This window comes from Chelon labrosus, assembly GCF_963514085.1.
Source record: "Chelon labrosus genome assembly, chromosome: 20".
Classification (NCBI taxonomy): domain Eukaryota; kingdom Metazoa; phylum Chordata; class Actinopteri; order Mugiliformes; family Mugilidae; genus Chelon; species Chelon labrosus.
The window spans coordinates 160,991-172,500 of NC_140353.1; the positions used below are offsets into that span (position 1 = coordinate 160,991).

Genomic DNA, 11,510 nt, shown 5'->3' on the forward strand with positions numbered 1-11,510 from the left:
GTGTTGTTTTATTTTGTTTTATTTGACTTTTTCAGAGAAAAAACTGACGTTAAAACAAAAACGTTTTATAAAAGTTATGTGTTGAATGCATTTAGTTTCAACAGTATTAAAGATTTTAATGTAAATATATTTTAAGTGTTATTTTTCTTCAGTAAACGTCACAATAGATTCAGTTGAAATGAGAAGTTAAAATAAAATCTGAACGTCCAATAAAACTTTTTTTTTTTTTTTTTTAATTCAGAAATAATATTTTTTTCTTTAAAGCAGTGTTTTTCAACCACACAGGTGTGCCGTGAGAGACCGTCAGGTGTGCCGTGAGAGACCGTCAGGTGTGCCTTGTGATTTTTTTTTGACTCACAAAAGTTGAAAAACACTGATTTAAAGACGAAAATTTGGTTCCTGGTTATCGCTCAGAGTGAGACCTCTTCTCTTTATCGTCTCTGTGTCGCCGTCGTTCAGGAATATGGCTCCAGGAAATCGCTCAGAGTGAGACCTCTTCGTGTTTGTCCTCTCTGTGTCTTGACGTGGCTCCGCCGCCATATTGTTTTGCTTCGTTGTCAGCGGAGATCAGCGGCGGCTCCGGAGCGGCGGGAGTCACTGATTTACGGTCAGAGCCGGACTCACCTGGACCAGACGGACCCCCAGCTTCACCTGGACCCGGTACCTCATCTGTCTGCGCCTCGTGTCGCTGCTGAAGGTGGGACACTTACCTGCTCTGTTAGCTGTTAGCTGTTAGCTCCGAGGGTCCTCAGGTAAAACTCTTTCATTTAGTTTGAGTTCAGCTCCAGGTCAGCTGCTGCTTTACCTGTCCACAGGTAGATGAGCGGGGTTTAGAGGGTGGAGGTGGAGGAGAGTCGAGAGGTACTCCTGTGGTCCTGGTCTCAGTCATCCACCCATACCTGAACACATCCAACCTCATCATCAGAGTCTACGTGGAGGCTTTAGATGGACCTTCAGCTCTGGATGTCTCCATCTGAGCTGGTTCTGGTTCTGGTTCTGGTTCCGGTTCCGTTCAGTTTCACATCTATAGCGTCAATAAACAGACGCGTTACAGAACCAGAACCAGAACCAGAACCCATCATACATGTAGAATCTGGTGCTGATACCAGATCACAGGCCACCAACCAGACTCCATTCACATTCTGGCCTTTTTTAAAAACTTCAGTTTCAGCTGCAGAGTGAAGCTGCTCCACTTCCTGTTTCCAACTAACTTTATTTAAACGTAAACGTGTTTAAAATGTAAAGCCTCTAACTCTGCCCCCCTCCCTCCAACCTTCACCAAGCATCCCGCCTCTCTGCGTTGCCATGGCGACCTTCCCAGAGTACATCAGTCAGAATGAGGACCGTGACGGTATCCGCTTCAGCTGGAACGTGTGGCCGTCCAGCCGGCTGGAGGCGACCCGGATGGTGGTGCCGGTGGCGGCGCTGTTCACCCCCCTGAAGGAGAGGACGGACCTCCCCCCGATCCAGTACGAACCGGTTCTCTGCAGCCGAGCCACCTGCCGAGCTGTCCTCAACCCGCTGTGGTACGAGTCTGTCTGTCCCTACCTGTCTGTCTCCTGTCTGTCTCTACCGTCTGTCTCTACCTGTCTGTCTCCTGTCTGTCTCTACCGTCTGTCTCTACCCGTCTGTCTCCTGTCTGTCTATCTCCCGTCTGTCTCCCGTCTGTCTCTACCTCTCTGTCTCTACCGTCTGTCTCTACCTGTCTGTCTCCTGTCTGTCTCCTGTCTGTCTCTACCTGTCTGTCTCTACCTGTCTGTCTCTACCGTCTGTCTCTACCTGTCTGTTTCTACTTGTCTGTCTGTCTCTACCCGTCTGTCTCTACCTGTCTGTCTCCCGTCTGTCTCCTGTCTGTCTCTACCGTCTGTCTGTTTCTATTTGTCTGTCTGTCTCCCATCTGTCTGTCTCTACCTGTCTGTCTCTACCTGTCTGTCTCCTGTCTGTCTCTACCGTCTGTCTCTACCTGTCTGTCTCCTGTCTGTCTCTACCGTCTGTCTCTACCCGTCTGTCTCCTGTCTGTCTATCTCCCGTCTGTCTCCCTTCTGTCTCTACCTGTCTGTTTCTACTTGTCTGTCTGTCTCCCATCTGTCTGTCTCTACCTGTCTGTCTCTACCGTCTGTCTCTACCCGTCTGTCTCTACCTGTCTGTCTCCTGTCTGTCTCTACCTGTCTGTCTCCTGTCTGTCTCTACTTGTCTGTCACTTGTCTGTCTCCTGTCTGTCTCCCGTCTGTCTCTACTTGTTTGTCTGTCTCCTGTCTGTCTCTACTTGTCTGTCTGTCTCCCGTCTGTCTCCTGTCTGTCTCTACCTGTCTGTCTCAACTTGTCTTTCTGTCTCTACCTGTCTGTCTCTACTTGTCTGTCTGTCTCCCGTCTGTCTGTCTCCTGTCTGTCTCTACCTGTCTGTCTCTACCTGTCTGTCTCCTGTCTGTCTCTACTTGTCTGTCACTTGTCTGTCACTTGTCTGTCTCCCGTCTGTCTCTACTTGTTTGTCTGTCTCCTGTCTGTCTCTACTTGTCTGTCTGTCTCCCGTCTGTCTCCTGTCTGTCTCTACCTGTCTGTCTCTACTTGTCCGTCTGTCTCTACCTGTCTGTCTCTACCTGTCTGTCTGTCTCCCGTCTGTCTCCTGTCTGTCTCCTGTCTGTCTCTACTTGTCTGTCTGTCTCCCGTCTGTCTCCTGTCTGTCTCTACCTGTCTGTCTCTACTTGTCTGTCTGTCTCCCGTCTGTCTCTACTTGTCTGTCTGTCTCCCGTCTGTCTCCCGTCTGTCTGTCTCCTGTCTGTCTCCTGTCTGTCTCCTGTCTGTCTCTACTTGTCTGTCTGTCTCCTGTCTGTCTCCCGTCTGTCTCCCGTCTGTCTGTCTCCTGTCTGTCTCCCGTCTGTCTCCCGTCTGTCTGTCTCCTGTCTGTCTCCTGTCTGTCTCTTCTTGTCTGTCTGTTTCCTGTCTGTCTCCCGTCTGTCTCCCGTCTGTCTCCTGTCTGTCTCTACCTGTCTGTCTGTCTCCTGTCTGTCTCCCGTCTGTCTGTCTCCTGTCTGTCTCCTGTCTGTCTCTACTTGTCTGTCTGTCTCCTGTCTGTCTCCCGTCTGTCTCCTGTCTGTCTCCTGTCTGTCTCCCGTCTGTCTCTACTTGTCTGTCTGTCTCCTGTCTGTCTCCTGTCTGTCTCCCGTCTGTCTCTACCTGTCTGTCTGTCTCCTGTCTGTCTCCCGTCTGTCTCTATTGTCTGTCTGTCTCCTGTCTGTCTCTCGTCTGTCTCTACTTGTCTGTCTGTCTCCTGTCTGTCTCCCGTCTGTCTCTACTTGTCTGTCTGTCTCCTGTCTGTCTCCTGTCTGTCTCTACCCGTCTGTCTCTACTTGTCTGTCTGTCTCCCGTCTGTCTCTACTTGTCTGTCTGTCTCCCGTCTGTCTCTACCCGTCTGTCTCTACCTGTCTGTCTGACTCCGCCTGCCTGTGTCTCTCAGCCAGGTGGACTACAGAGCCAAGTTGTGGGCCTGTAACTTCTGCTACCAGAGGAACCAGGTGAGTGCAGCGTGTCCTACACCTGTTGGACAGGTGGAGCACAGACACTGACCCTTTGTCCGTCTCGTCCGTCTCAGTTTCCTCCGTCCTACGCTGGGATCTCTGAGGTGAACCAACCGGCTGAGCTGCTGCCTCAGTTCTCCACCATTGAGTATGTGGTCCAGGTGAGTCCGGCAGACGGGGGCAGGCAGCAGGACAGGTATGAGCAGACGTGTAACCTGGTCTGGTTTCTGTCCTCAGCGGGGCCCTCAGATGCCACTTGTCTTCCTGTACGTGGTGGACACCTGCATGGAGGATGAGGACCTGCAGGCCCTGAAGGAGTCTCTGCAGATGTCCCTGTCTCTGCTGCCCTCCACCGCTCTGGTGGGACTCATCACCTTCGGGCGCATGGTCCAGGTCCACGAGCTGGGCTGCGAAGGGATCTCCAAGAGCTACGTCTTCAGGGGGACCAAGGACCTGAGCGCCAAGCAGCTGCAGGTAGATCCCATCAGTCTCACCTGAGGTTGAGTGTTTGATTCCTACAGACGCTAACAGGTGTCGATGGTTTCCTGCAGGAGATGCTCGGTCTGACCAAACCGTCGGCGGCTCAGGGACGAGGACCTCAACCGACTCAACAGCCGCTGTCCAACAGGTAACCCCCCCCCCACGCCCCCCGCGCCCCCCACCCTCCCACGGGGCGTGTTCTGGCAGCGCTAACGTTCCTCGTGTCTTTGCTGCAGGTTCCTTCAGCCGGTGCAGAAGATCGACATGAACCTGACCGACCTGCTGGGGGAGCTGCAGCGCGACCCCTGGCCCGTCACCCAGGGCAAGCGTCCGCTGCGCTCGCTGGGCGTCGCCATGTCCATCGCCGTGGGCCTGCTAGAGGTGAGGGAGGGTTCAGGGGGCCGGCTCAGGGTGGCGTGGACACAGAGTCTGATCAGAGTTTTTACCCACAGTGCACCTTTCCCAACACCGGCGCTCGGATCATGACGTTCATCGGTGGCCCGGCGACGCAGGGCCCCGGTATGGTGGTGGGGGACGAGCTGAAGACCCCAATTAGGTCCTGGCACGACATCGAGAAGGACAACGCCAAGTTCATGAAGAAAGCCACTAAAGTGAGTCGCAGAGACAGAGTTTATGAGGAGACAGATCATGTCCCTTGTGTCTTTAACTGTCTCGTGTCTGTTGCAGCACTACGAGTCTCTGGCCAGCAGGGCGTCCTCTAACGGACACATCATTGACATCTACGCCTGTGCTCTGGACCAGACCGGCCTGCTGGAGATGAAGTGCTGCGCTAACCACACCGGGTATGTCTTCAGTCTCAGTTAACACCAGCGCCCCCTGTGGCGGCGAAGCGTCATGACCGTGTCTCTGTCCCTCAGAGGCTTCATGGTGATGGCCGACTCCTTCAACACGTCCCTGTTCAAACAGACCTTCCAGAGAGTCTTCACCAAAGACGTCCAGGGCTCCTTTAAGATGGCCTTCGCCGCTACGCTGGAAGTCAAGGTGAGACGGAGAACACAGAGGCTCCGCCCACAGCTCACCTGGGTCACAGGTTCATAACCCTGCTGTTTGTCTTTCAGACGTCCAGAGAAATCAAAGTGTCCGGAGCCATCGGCCCCTGTGTGTCTCTGAACGCCAAAGGACCCTGCGTCTCCGAGAACGTAGGTTTACTGCACTACACTGTCCCCCTACTGGCAGAGACATACGGCACTGTCCCCCTACTGGTAGAGACATACGGCACTGTCCCCCTACTGACAGAGACATATGGCACTGTCCCCCTACTGACAGAGACATACAACACTGTCCCCCTACTGGCAGAGACATACGGCACTGTCCCCCTACTGACAGAGACATATGGCACTGTCCCCCTACTGACAGAGACATACAACACTGTCCCCCTACTGACAGAGACATACAACACTGTCCCCCTACTGGCAGAGACATACGGCACTGTCCCCCTACTGGCAGAGACATACGGCACTGTCCCCCTACTGGCAGAGACATACGGCACTGTCCCCGTACTGACAGAGACATACGGCACTGTCCCCCTACTGGCAGAGACATACGGCACTGTCCCCGTACTGGCAGAGAAATACGGCACTGTCCCCCTACTGACAGAGACATACAACACTGTCCCCCTACTGGCAGAGACATACGGCACTGTCCCCCTACTGGCAGAGACATACGGCACTGTCCCCCTACTGGCAGAGACATACGGCACTGTCCCCGTACTGACAGAGACATACGGCACTGTCCCCCTACTGACAGAGACATACGGCACTGTCCCCCTACTGACAGAGACAGAGACAACTCTGGTAGTCCAGCTGTGGCTGTCTTGTTCTGTATTTATCTCTGTACAGGACAGAGGACATATAAATCCTCTCATATTGGCCTGTATTCCATTAGCGGCCGGTCTCGCTGTCAGCGGAGGAAAATAAAGGCCGGTCTCTAATAGTGGCCGGGGCTATTATTAGAACCATCTCGGCGGGTCAGGGTTTCGGCGGCACGGTGTGCGGGACCTCTCCCCAGGGTCGGCCGGCCCCCGCCGGGCTCTGGGTCGGCCTGTAAGTGCTCGGGGCGAAGGTGGCTCGCCGGCTCCGGCCGCGAGCTTTACAGCGACCCCCCGCATCTCACCTCGCCGCTTCCCTGGGGTCGTGGAATCAGTGCTCACTGCGCCCTCTCTCCCTGCGGGGAGGGACGGGGCCCCCACGCTCCCGGCGCGACTGCCGACCGGCTGCGGACTGTCCTCAGTGCGCCCCGACCGCGTCCCGCCGCTCATTTGTTGTTAATGTTCTGTATGCATACCATGTTATGGTAACTGTACGTATTCAATAAATGAACCTAGTATTTTATATATTCAAATAGACACAAAATCTTGTTTTTATTCATTCTACTCGTAGTTCGTTTTGCTCAAATAGAAATTGAGGCCTGCCTCTAATTCTGGCCTCCTTCCAATAAAGGCCTGGACCGCGATGTGCTTGAGTAAAATAAAGGCCCGGGCCTGTATTAGAGGATTTACGGTAAATATAAATAATTATATATATATATATATATAATTATTTATATTTATGTCTTTAAACTTTCCAAATGTCAGATCAGATGTGAATGAGTTTTCATTTAATGATCATCTTAAAGTATTTATTGTCTGAAAGCAAAATAACAACAGATACAACAATTATAACAGAAGTTGAGTATGAGTGAAGTTGCTGTAGTTGCCGGGTGTAGTTGCCGGGTGTAGTTGCTGGCTGTGGCCTGTAGGGGGCAGAATGACGTTGCTTGTGTTGTTCCAGGAGATCGGGACCGGAGGAACCTGCCAGTGGAAGATCTGTGGTTTGGATCCAAACACAACGTTGGCTCTTTTCTTTGAGGTCGTCAACCAGGTAGGAACACCTGACCTCTGACCTCTGACCTCTGACCTCTGACCTCTGGGCAGGTTCAGGTCATCCTGCAGCCAGTGAGAGCCAGGCTCAGTTTACATGTCGGCATGAGGTTGTGAACAGGAAGTCAGACCTGCTGTCACCAAAATAAAAGCTGTGCTCTTGCTGAGGTCACAGATTATATTCATAAAGTTGTATCAGACACACCTGACAGGTGAGTTCTACTTCAGGAGCAAACAGGTGAAAGACAGAAACACCATCATCTCAGTCTAAATGTCAGGATAACGCCCGGAGGACACTGGTGGACAAACGGGAAGATTAAAATGTCTCAACATTGGGGACGTCCAGGGGGAGGCGTCCAGCGGGAGGGGTCTAGGGGAGGGGTCCAGCGGGAGGCGTCCAGCGGGAGGCGTCCAGCGGGAGGCGTCCAGCGGGAGGCGTCCAGCAGTCCAGAGCCTCAAATACACGTTCAGAACATCACATGAGGGAAATGGAGGGATGGACCACATTTCCCAGAGTGCACGCTGGCAGGTCAGCGTGTGGTCCAGGTGTCCGTGTCTGGACTGGTGATGGAGGAGCTGCAGCAGTTGTAGTGTTGACGCGTTGAGTCGTGTCCAGTCGGAGGGCGGGGCTCTGAGGGCGGGACGTTCCAGGACATGGACGCCTGAACCAGCTGAAGGTCCGACGTGCTGCTGCTCTGTACCTGCTGCAGAGACATGTTCATTCAGAGACACGTTAACGGACCAGCTCACATTCAACATGGAGTCTTACTCACGTCTGCGTCATACATGTGATCCACGGGTTGAGGCCGGCGCTGGTCAGAACCAGCCAGGTCGAGAGGGCGGAGCTTAGGGGTGGACTCTGCTGACCACTGAACGTCTCGTACAGACTGACGCAGATGAAGGGAAGCCAGCAGACCAGGAGACACCCTGCAACAGGAAGCACTGGTCACATGACCTCACCATCAACAGGAAGCACTGGTCACGTGACCTCACCATCAACAGGAAGCACTGGTCACGTGACCTCACCATCAACAGGAAGCACTGGTCACGTGACCTCACCATCAACAGGAAGCACTGGTCACGTGACCTCACCATCAATAGGAAGCACTGGTCACGTGACCTCACCATCAACAGGAAGCACTGGTCACGTGACCTCACCATCAACAGGAAGCACTGGTCACGTGACCTCACCATCAACAGGAAGCACTGGTCACATGACCTCACCATCAACAGGAAGCACTGGTCACGTGACCTCACCATCAACAGGAAGCACTGGTCACATGACCTCACTGTCGACAGGAAGCACTGGTCACGTGACCTCGCCGTCGACAGGAAGCACTGGTCACGTGACCTCACCGTCAACAGGAAGCACTGGTCACATGACCTCACTGTCGACAGGAAGCACTGGTCACGTGACCTCGCCGTCGACAGGAAGCACTGGTCACGTGACCTCACCATCAACAGGAAGCACTGGTCACATGACCTCACCATCAACAGGAAGCACTGGTCACGTGACCTCACCATCAATAGGAAGCACTGGTCACATGACCTCACCGTCGACAGGAAGCACTGGTCACGTGACCTCACCGTCGACAGGAAGCACCGGTCACGTGACCTCACCGTCAACAGGAAGCACCGGTCACGTGACCTCACTGTCGACAGGAAGCACTGGTCACGTGACCCCACTGTCGACAGGAAGCACTGGTCACGTGACCTCACCGTCGACAGGAAGCACCGGTCACATGACCTCACTGTCGACAGGAAGCACCGGTCACGTGACCTCACCGTCGACAGGAAGCACCGGTCACGTGACCTCACCGTCAACAGGAAGCACTGGTCACATGACCTCACTGTCGACAGGAAGCACTGGTCACGTGACCTCGCCGTCGACAGGAAGCACTGGTCACGTGACCTCGCCGTCGACAGGAAGCACTGGTCACATGACCTCACCATCAACAAGAAGCACTGAACACGTCAGAGACACGTGACCTGCTGACAGCCTGACTCGTGTTCCTGACCAATCGGGGCAGAATGTGAACTCACCTGAGGTGGTGACCATGACGACGGAGCTCCTCAGGTAGTTGTTGGCTGGAACGTAGAAGCAGTGCAGCTCGTTGCACTTGAACGTCCCCCTCCTGGCCTGTTTCCTGGCCACGTACACGATGTACCCGTTCAGGGAGCACATGGTGACGACGGGCGCCACGACGCCCACCAACATCCACAGCACCACAAAGTACCTGTTGTCAGGGCTGAAGCTCGGGCAGCAGAGGAACCGGCACTCGCTGTAGGCGTAGCTACCGAAACCCAGCAGCGGCAGAGCGGCGCTCATCAGACAGAACAACCAGACCAGAACCAGAACCGCCCGGCTCCGTCGAGATGTCCAGAGGCTCCGGTAGCTGAGGGCGAAGCAGATCTCTGTGAACCGGTCGACCGTGGTCCAGGTGAGCGAGTGGATGGAGGAGGTCTGCAGGAGCAGGAAGATGAAGGCGCTGCCCTGACAGACGGAGCTGCTGCTGGGGTAGTCCACGGGCCACGACAGGCTGTTGTAGGCTCCAAAGGGGATGGTGGAGAGTCCCAGGGCCAGGTCGCTGAGGCTGAAGCTCAGGGTGAGGCCCAGCGAGTCGGACCGGAGCTCCTTGTTCAGCAGGAGCGCCAGCAGGAGGAGGAGGTTCCCACAGACGGACGCCACGCTCGACAAGACCATTAACGCAGCGTACAGCGTCCTCACTGTGTCCGCCATCTTTCCTGTCACGGGACAGGAAGTAGGTCACTGATCAGATTATTGATCAGATGGGCCGTAAAACAAAACACACACCAGGAAGTCACATGATCAGAACCGAGGACTGACCGACTTCTCCTGAGGACTGACAGCTCGTTATCCTCACCTCCACCTGGTCACAGGAAACTGACCCCCCACCCCCACCCCCGTTAGAGCTGCAGGTAAAAAAGTTATTTTACAAAATAAAAGCATCAGACCACATCAGAGCGTCCTCAAGTTGGATCTGGTCTGAGCTGGACCCAGAACCGTCGGCTCCTTGTTTAGTTCCTGGAACCAGAAGCAGTCGTTGTTGTTGAGGATCAGAACCAGTCCGGTCCGGTGAAACCAGTCGACCATCTGTTGATCCGATGTTGGTCTCTGAACGTCTGATGGAGTCTGAGCCGAGGACAGGTCGGTGGAGGCGTGTCTCTCAGTCTGTGTGTCTCCAGAGACAGCGTAACCACGGCGCACCTGTCCGTCACCTGCTGAGATGATGAGACAGAGTCAACATCCAATATCCTGCCAGTGTGTGAACGAGGCTTTAACCACCGCAGTGAGGACACACTCCGGTTTATTAGGGCAGTGGTTGTCCTCACAGAGACAGAAGGACCAGCAGGTGTGTTTGTACACGTGTCTGACTCAGGTAATAACAGGTGTGCAGGTGTGTAATCATTCTGCTGAACCTCAGACCACTGAGGAGTTCAGGAGCCAATCAGAGCGCAGCGTTGGTTTTATGTTTGTTTATTCTGTGACCAGTGAAGCTGCTCTTCATCACTAACTGATTCAACTTTAATTTATTCACTTAACAGCTGATTAAACACAGAATAAAGTCCAGATAGAAACAGGAAGTAGCTCAGAGCTGCTGCTTTATTGTGATTGGTTTGTTTCCTGCAGCACAACGCCCCGATCCCTCAGGGCGGCCGCGGGGCCATCCAGTTCGTCACCCAGTACCAACACTCGTCAGGACAGAGACGCATCAGAGTCACCACCACGGCCAGGAAGTACGACAACACACCTCTACACCTGTACACCTGTGAACAGTTACCATGGTTACAGGTGTTTGTCTGGTTTCACATTTTAATGAAATGAGGATTTGTTTAGATGCAACACTCTGAGCGGCCACCAGGTGGAGGTGTGGTGCTGCTTAACCTCAGAACACCAAGTCGTTGTATGAACACTCTGCCCCCCCTTCACCCCCCCCCCCCCCCCCCCCATCCTCCCCCTCCTCCAGCTGGGCTGACGCTCAGACTCAGATCCAGAGCATCGCGGCGTCCTTCGATCAGGAGGCGGCGGCCATCTTGATGGCGAGGTTGGCAGTTTACCGGGCGGAGACGGAGGAGGGACCGGACGTCCTCCGGTGGTTGGACAGACAGCTGATCAGACTGGTAGGGAGACGACTGAGGAGTAAACTAGACTCAGATGGTGGACGCGTTAAGGACCAGGTGTCTGTTGGTTTGTTTCAGTGTCAGAAGTTTGGAGATTACCACAAAGACGATCCGAACTCCTTCAGGTTCTCTGAGACCTTCTCCCTCTACCCTCAGGTGAGTCATCCTCCTCTCACACCTGCTGGGCCTCAGCTACCTGTCCGCTAAACGTTACCTGTGTGCTTTCAGTTCATGTTCCACCTGCGGCGCTCTCCCTTCCTACAAGTGTTCAACAACAGTCCAGACGAGAGTTCCTACTACAGACATCACTTCAACCGCCAGGACCTGACGCAGGCTCTCATCATGATCCAACCTGTGCTGTACGCGTACTCCTTCAACGGACCGCCAGAGGTATGGACACACCTGGACTCACACCTGGACTCACACCTGGACATATTATATTCACCTTAAATACACGCCTGTAAACACACAGCCCTCTGAAGCTTGACTATTGA

The 11,510-nt window shown here is 54.0% G+C and overlaps 2 protein-coding genes across 2 annotated transcripts in view; one reads left to right on the forward strand and one right to left on the reverse strand.

The window, feature by feature from the left end:
* The first annotated feature begins 544 nt into the window (after positions 1 to 544).
* Positions 545 to 11,510, forward strand: part of sec23a (Sec23 homolog A, coat complex II component) — a 12,452-nt gene continuing 1,486 nt past the window's right edge. The window contains exons 1-16 of the mRNA XM_084568567.1: positions 545 to 697; positions 1,284 to 1,526; positions 3,455 to 3,512; positions 3,590 to 3,676; positions 3,753 to 3,989; positions 4,067 to 4,143; positions 4,232 to 4,376; positions 4,448 to 4,606; positions 4,683 to 4,798; positions 4,874 to 4,997; positions 5,075 to 5,155; positions 6,785 to 6,874; positions 10,526 to 10,632; positions 10,863 to 11,016; positions 11,095 to 11,172; positions 11,245 to 11,406. Of these exons, the coding sequence (XP_084424693.1) occupies positions 1,306 to 1,526; positions 3,455 to 3,512; positions 3,590 to 3,676; positions 3,753 to 3,989; positions 4,067 to 4,143; positions 4,232 to 4,376; positions 4,448 to 4,606; positions 4,683 to 4,798; positions 4,874 to 4,997; positions 5,075 to 5,155; positions 6,785 to 6,874; positions 10,526 to 10,632; positions 10,863 to 11,016; positions 11,095 to 11,172; positions 11,245 to 11,406 (1,896 nt within the window). The 5' untranslated portion in view covers positions 545 to 697; positions 1,284 to 1,305. The remainder of the gene's footprint in view (positions 698 to 1,283; positions 1,527 to 3,454; positions 3,513 to 3,589; positions 3,677 to 3,752; positions 3,990 to 4,066; positions 4,144 to 4,231; positions 4,377 to 4,447; positions 4,607 to 4,682; positions 4,799 to 4,873; positions 4,998 to 5,074; positions 5,156 to 6,784; positions 6,875 to 10,525; positions 10,633 to 10,862; positions 11,017 to 11,094; positions 11,173 to 11,244; positions 11,407 to 11,510) is intronic.
* On the reverse strand, positions 7,560 to 10,117 carry LOC311505161 (adenosine receptor A2b). Its single transcript, XM_084568568.1, has 2 exons — positions 8,917 to 10,117; positions 7,560 to 7,800 (listed from the first exon to the last, which is right to left on the reverse strand). Exons 1-2 carry the CDS (start codon positions 9,611 to 9,613, stop codon positions 7,643 to 7,645), a joined length of 855 nt encoding a protein of 284 aa, XP_084424694.1. The 5' UTR covers positions 9,614 to 10,117; the 3' UTR covers positions 7,560 to 7,642.

Excerpts from the sequence above, each read along its gene's own strand:
- LOC311505161 (XM_084568568.1), bottom strand. The coding sequence starts at position 9,613 with ATGGCGGACACAGTGAGGACGCTGTACGCTGCGTTAATGGTCTTGTCG. Across the intron at positions 7,801-8,916 it reads CGTCATGGTCACCACCTCAG|GGTGTCTCCTGGTCTGCTGG; the intron begins GTGAGTTCACAT and ends TTCCTGTTGCAG.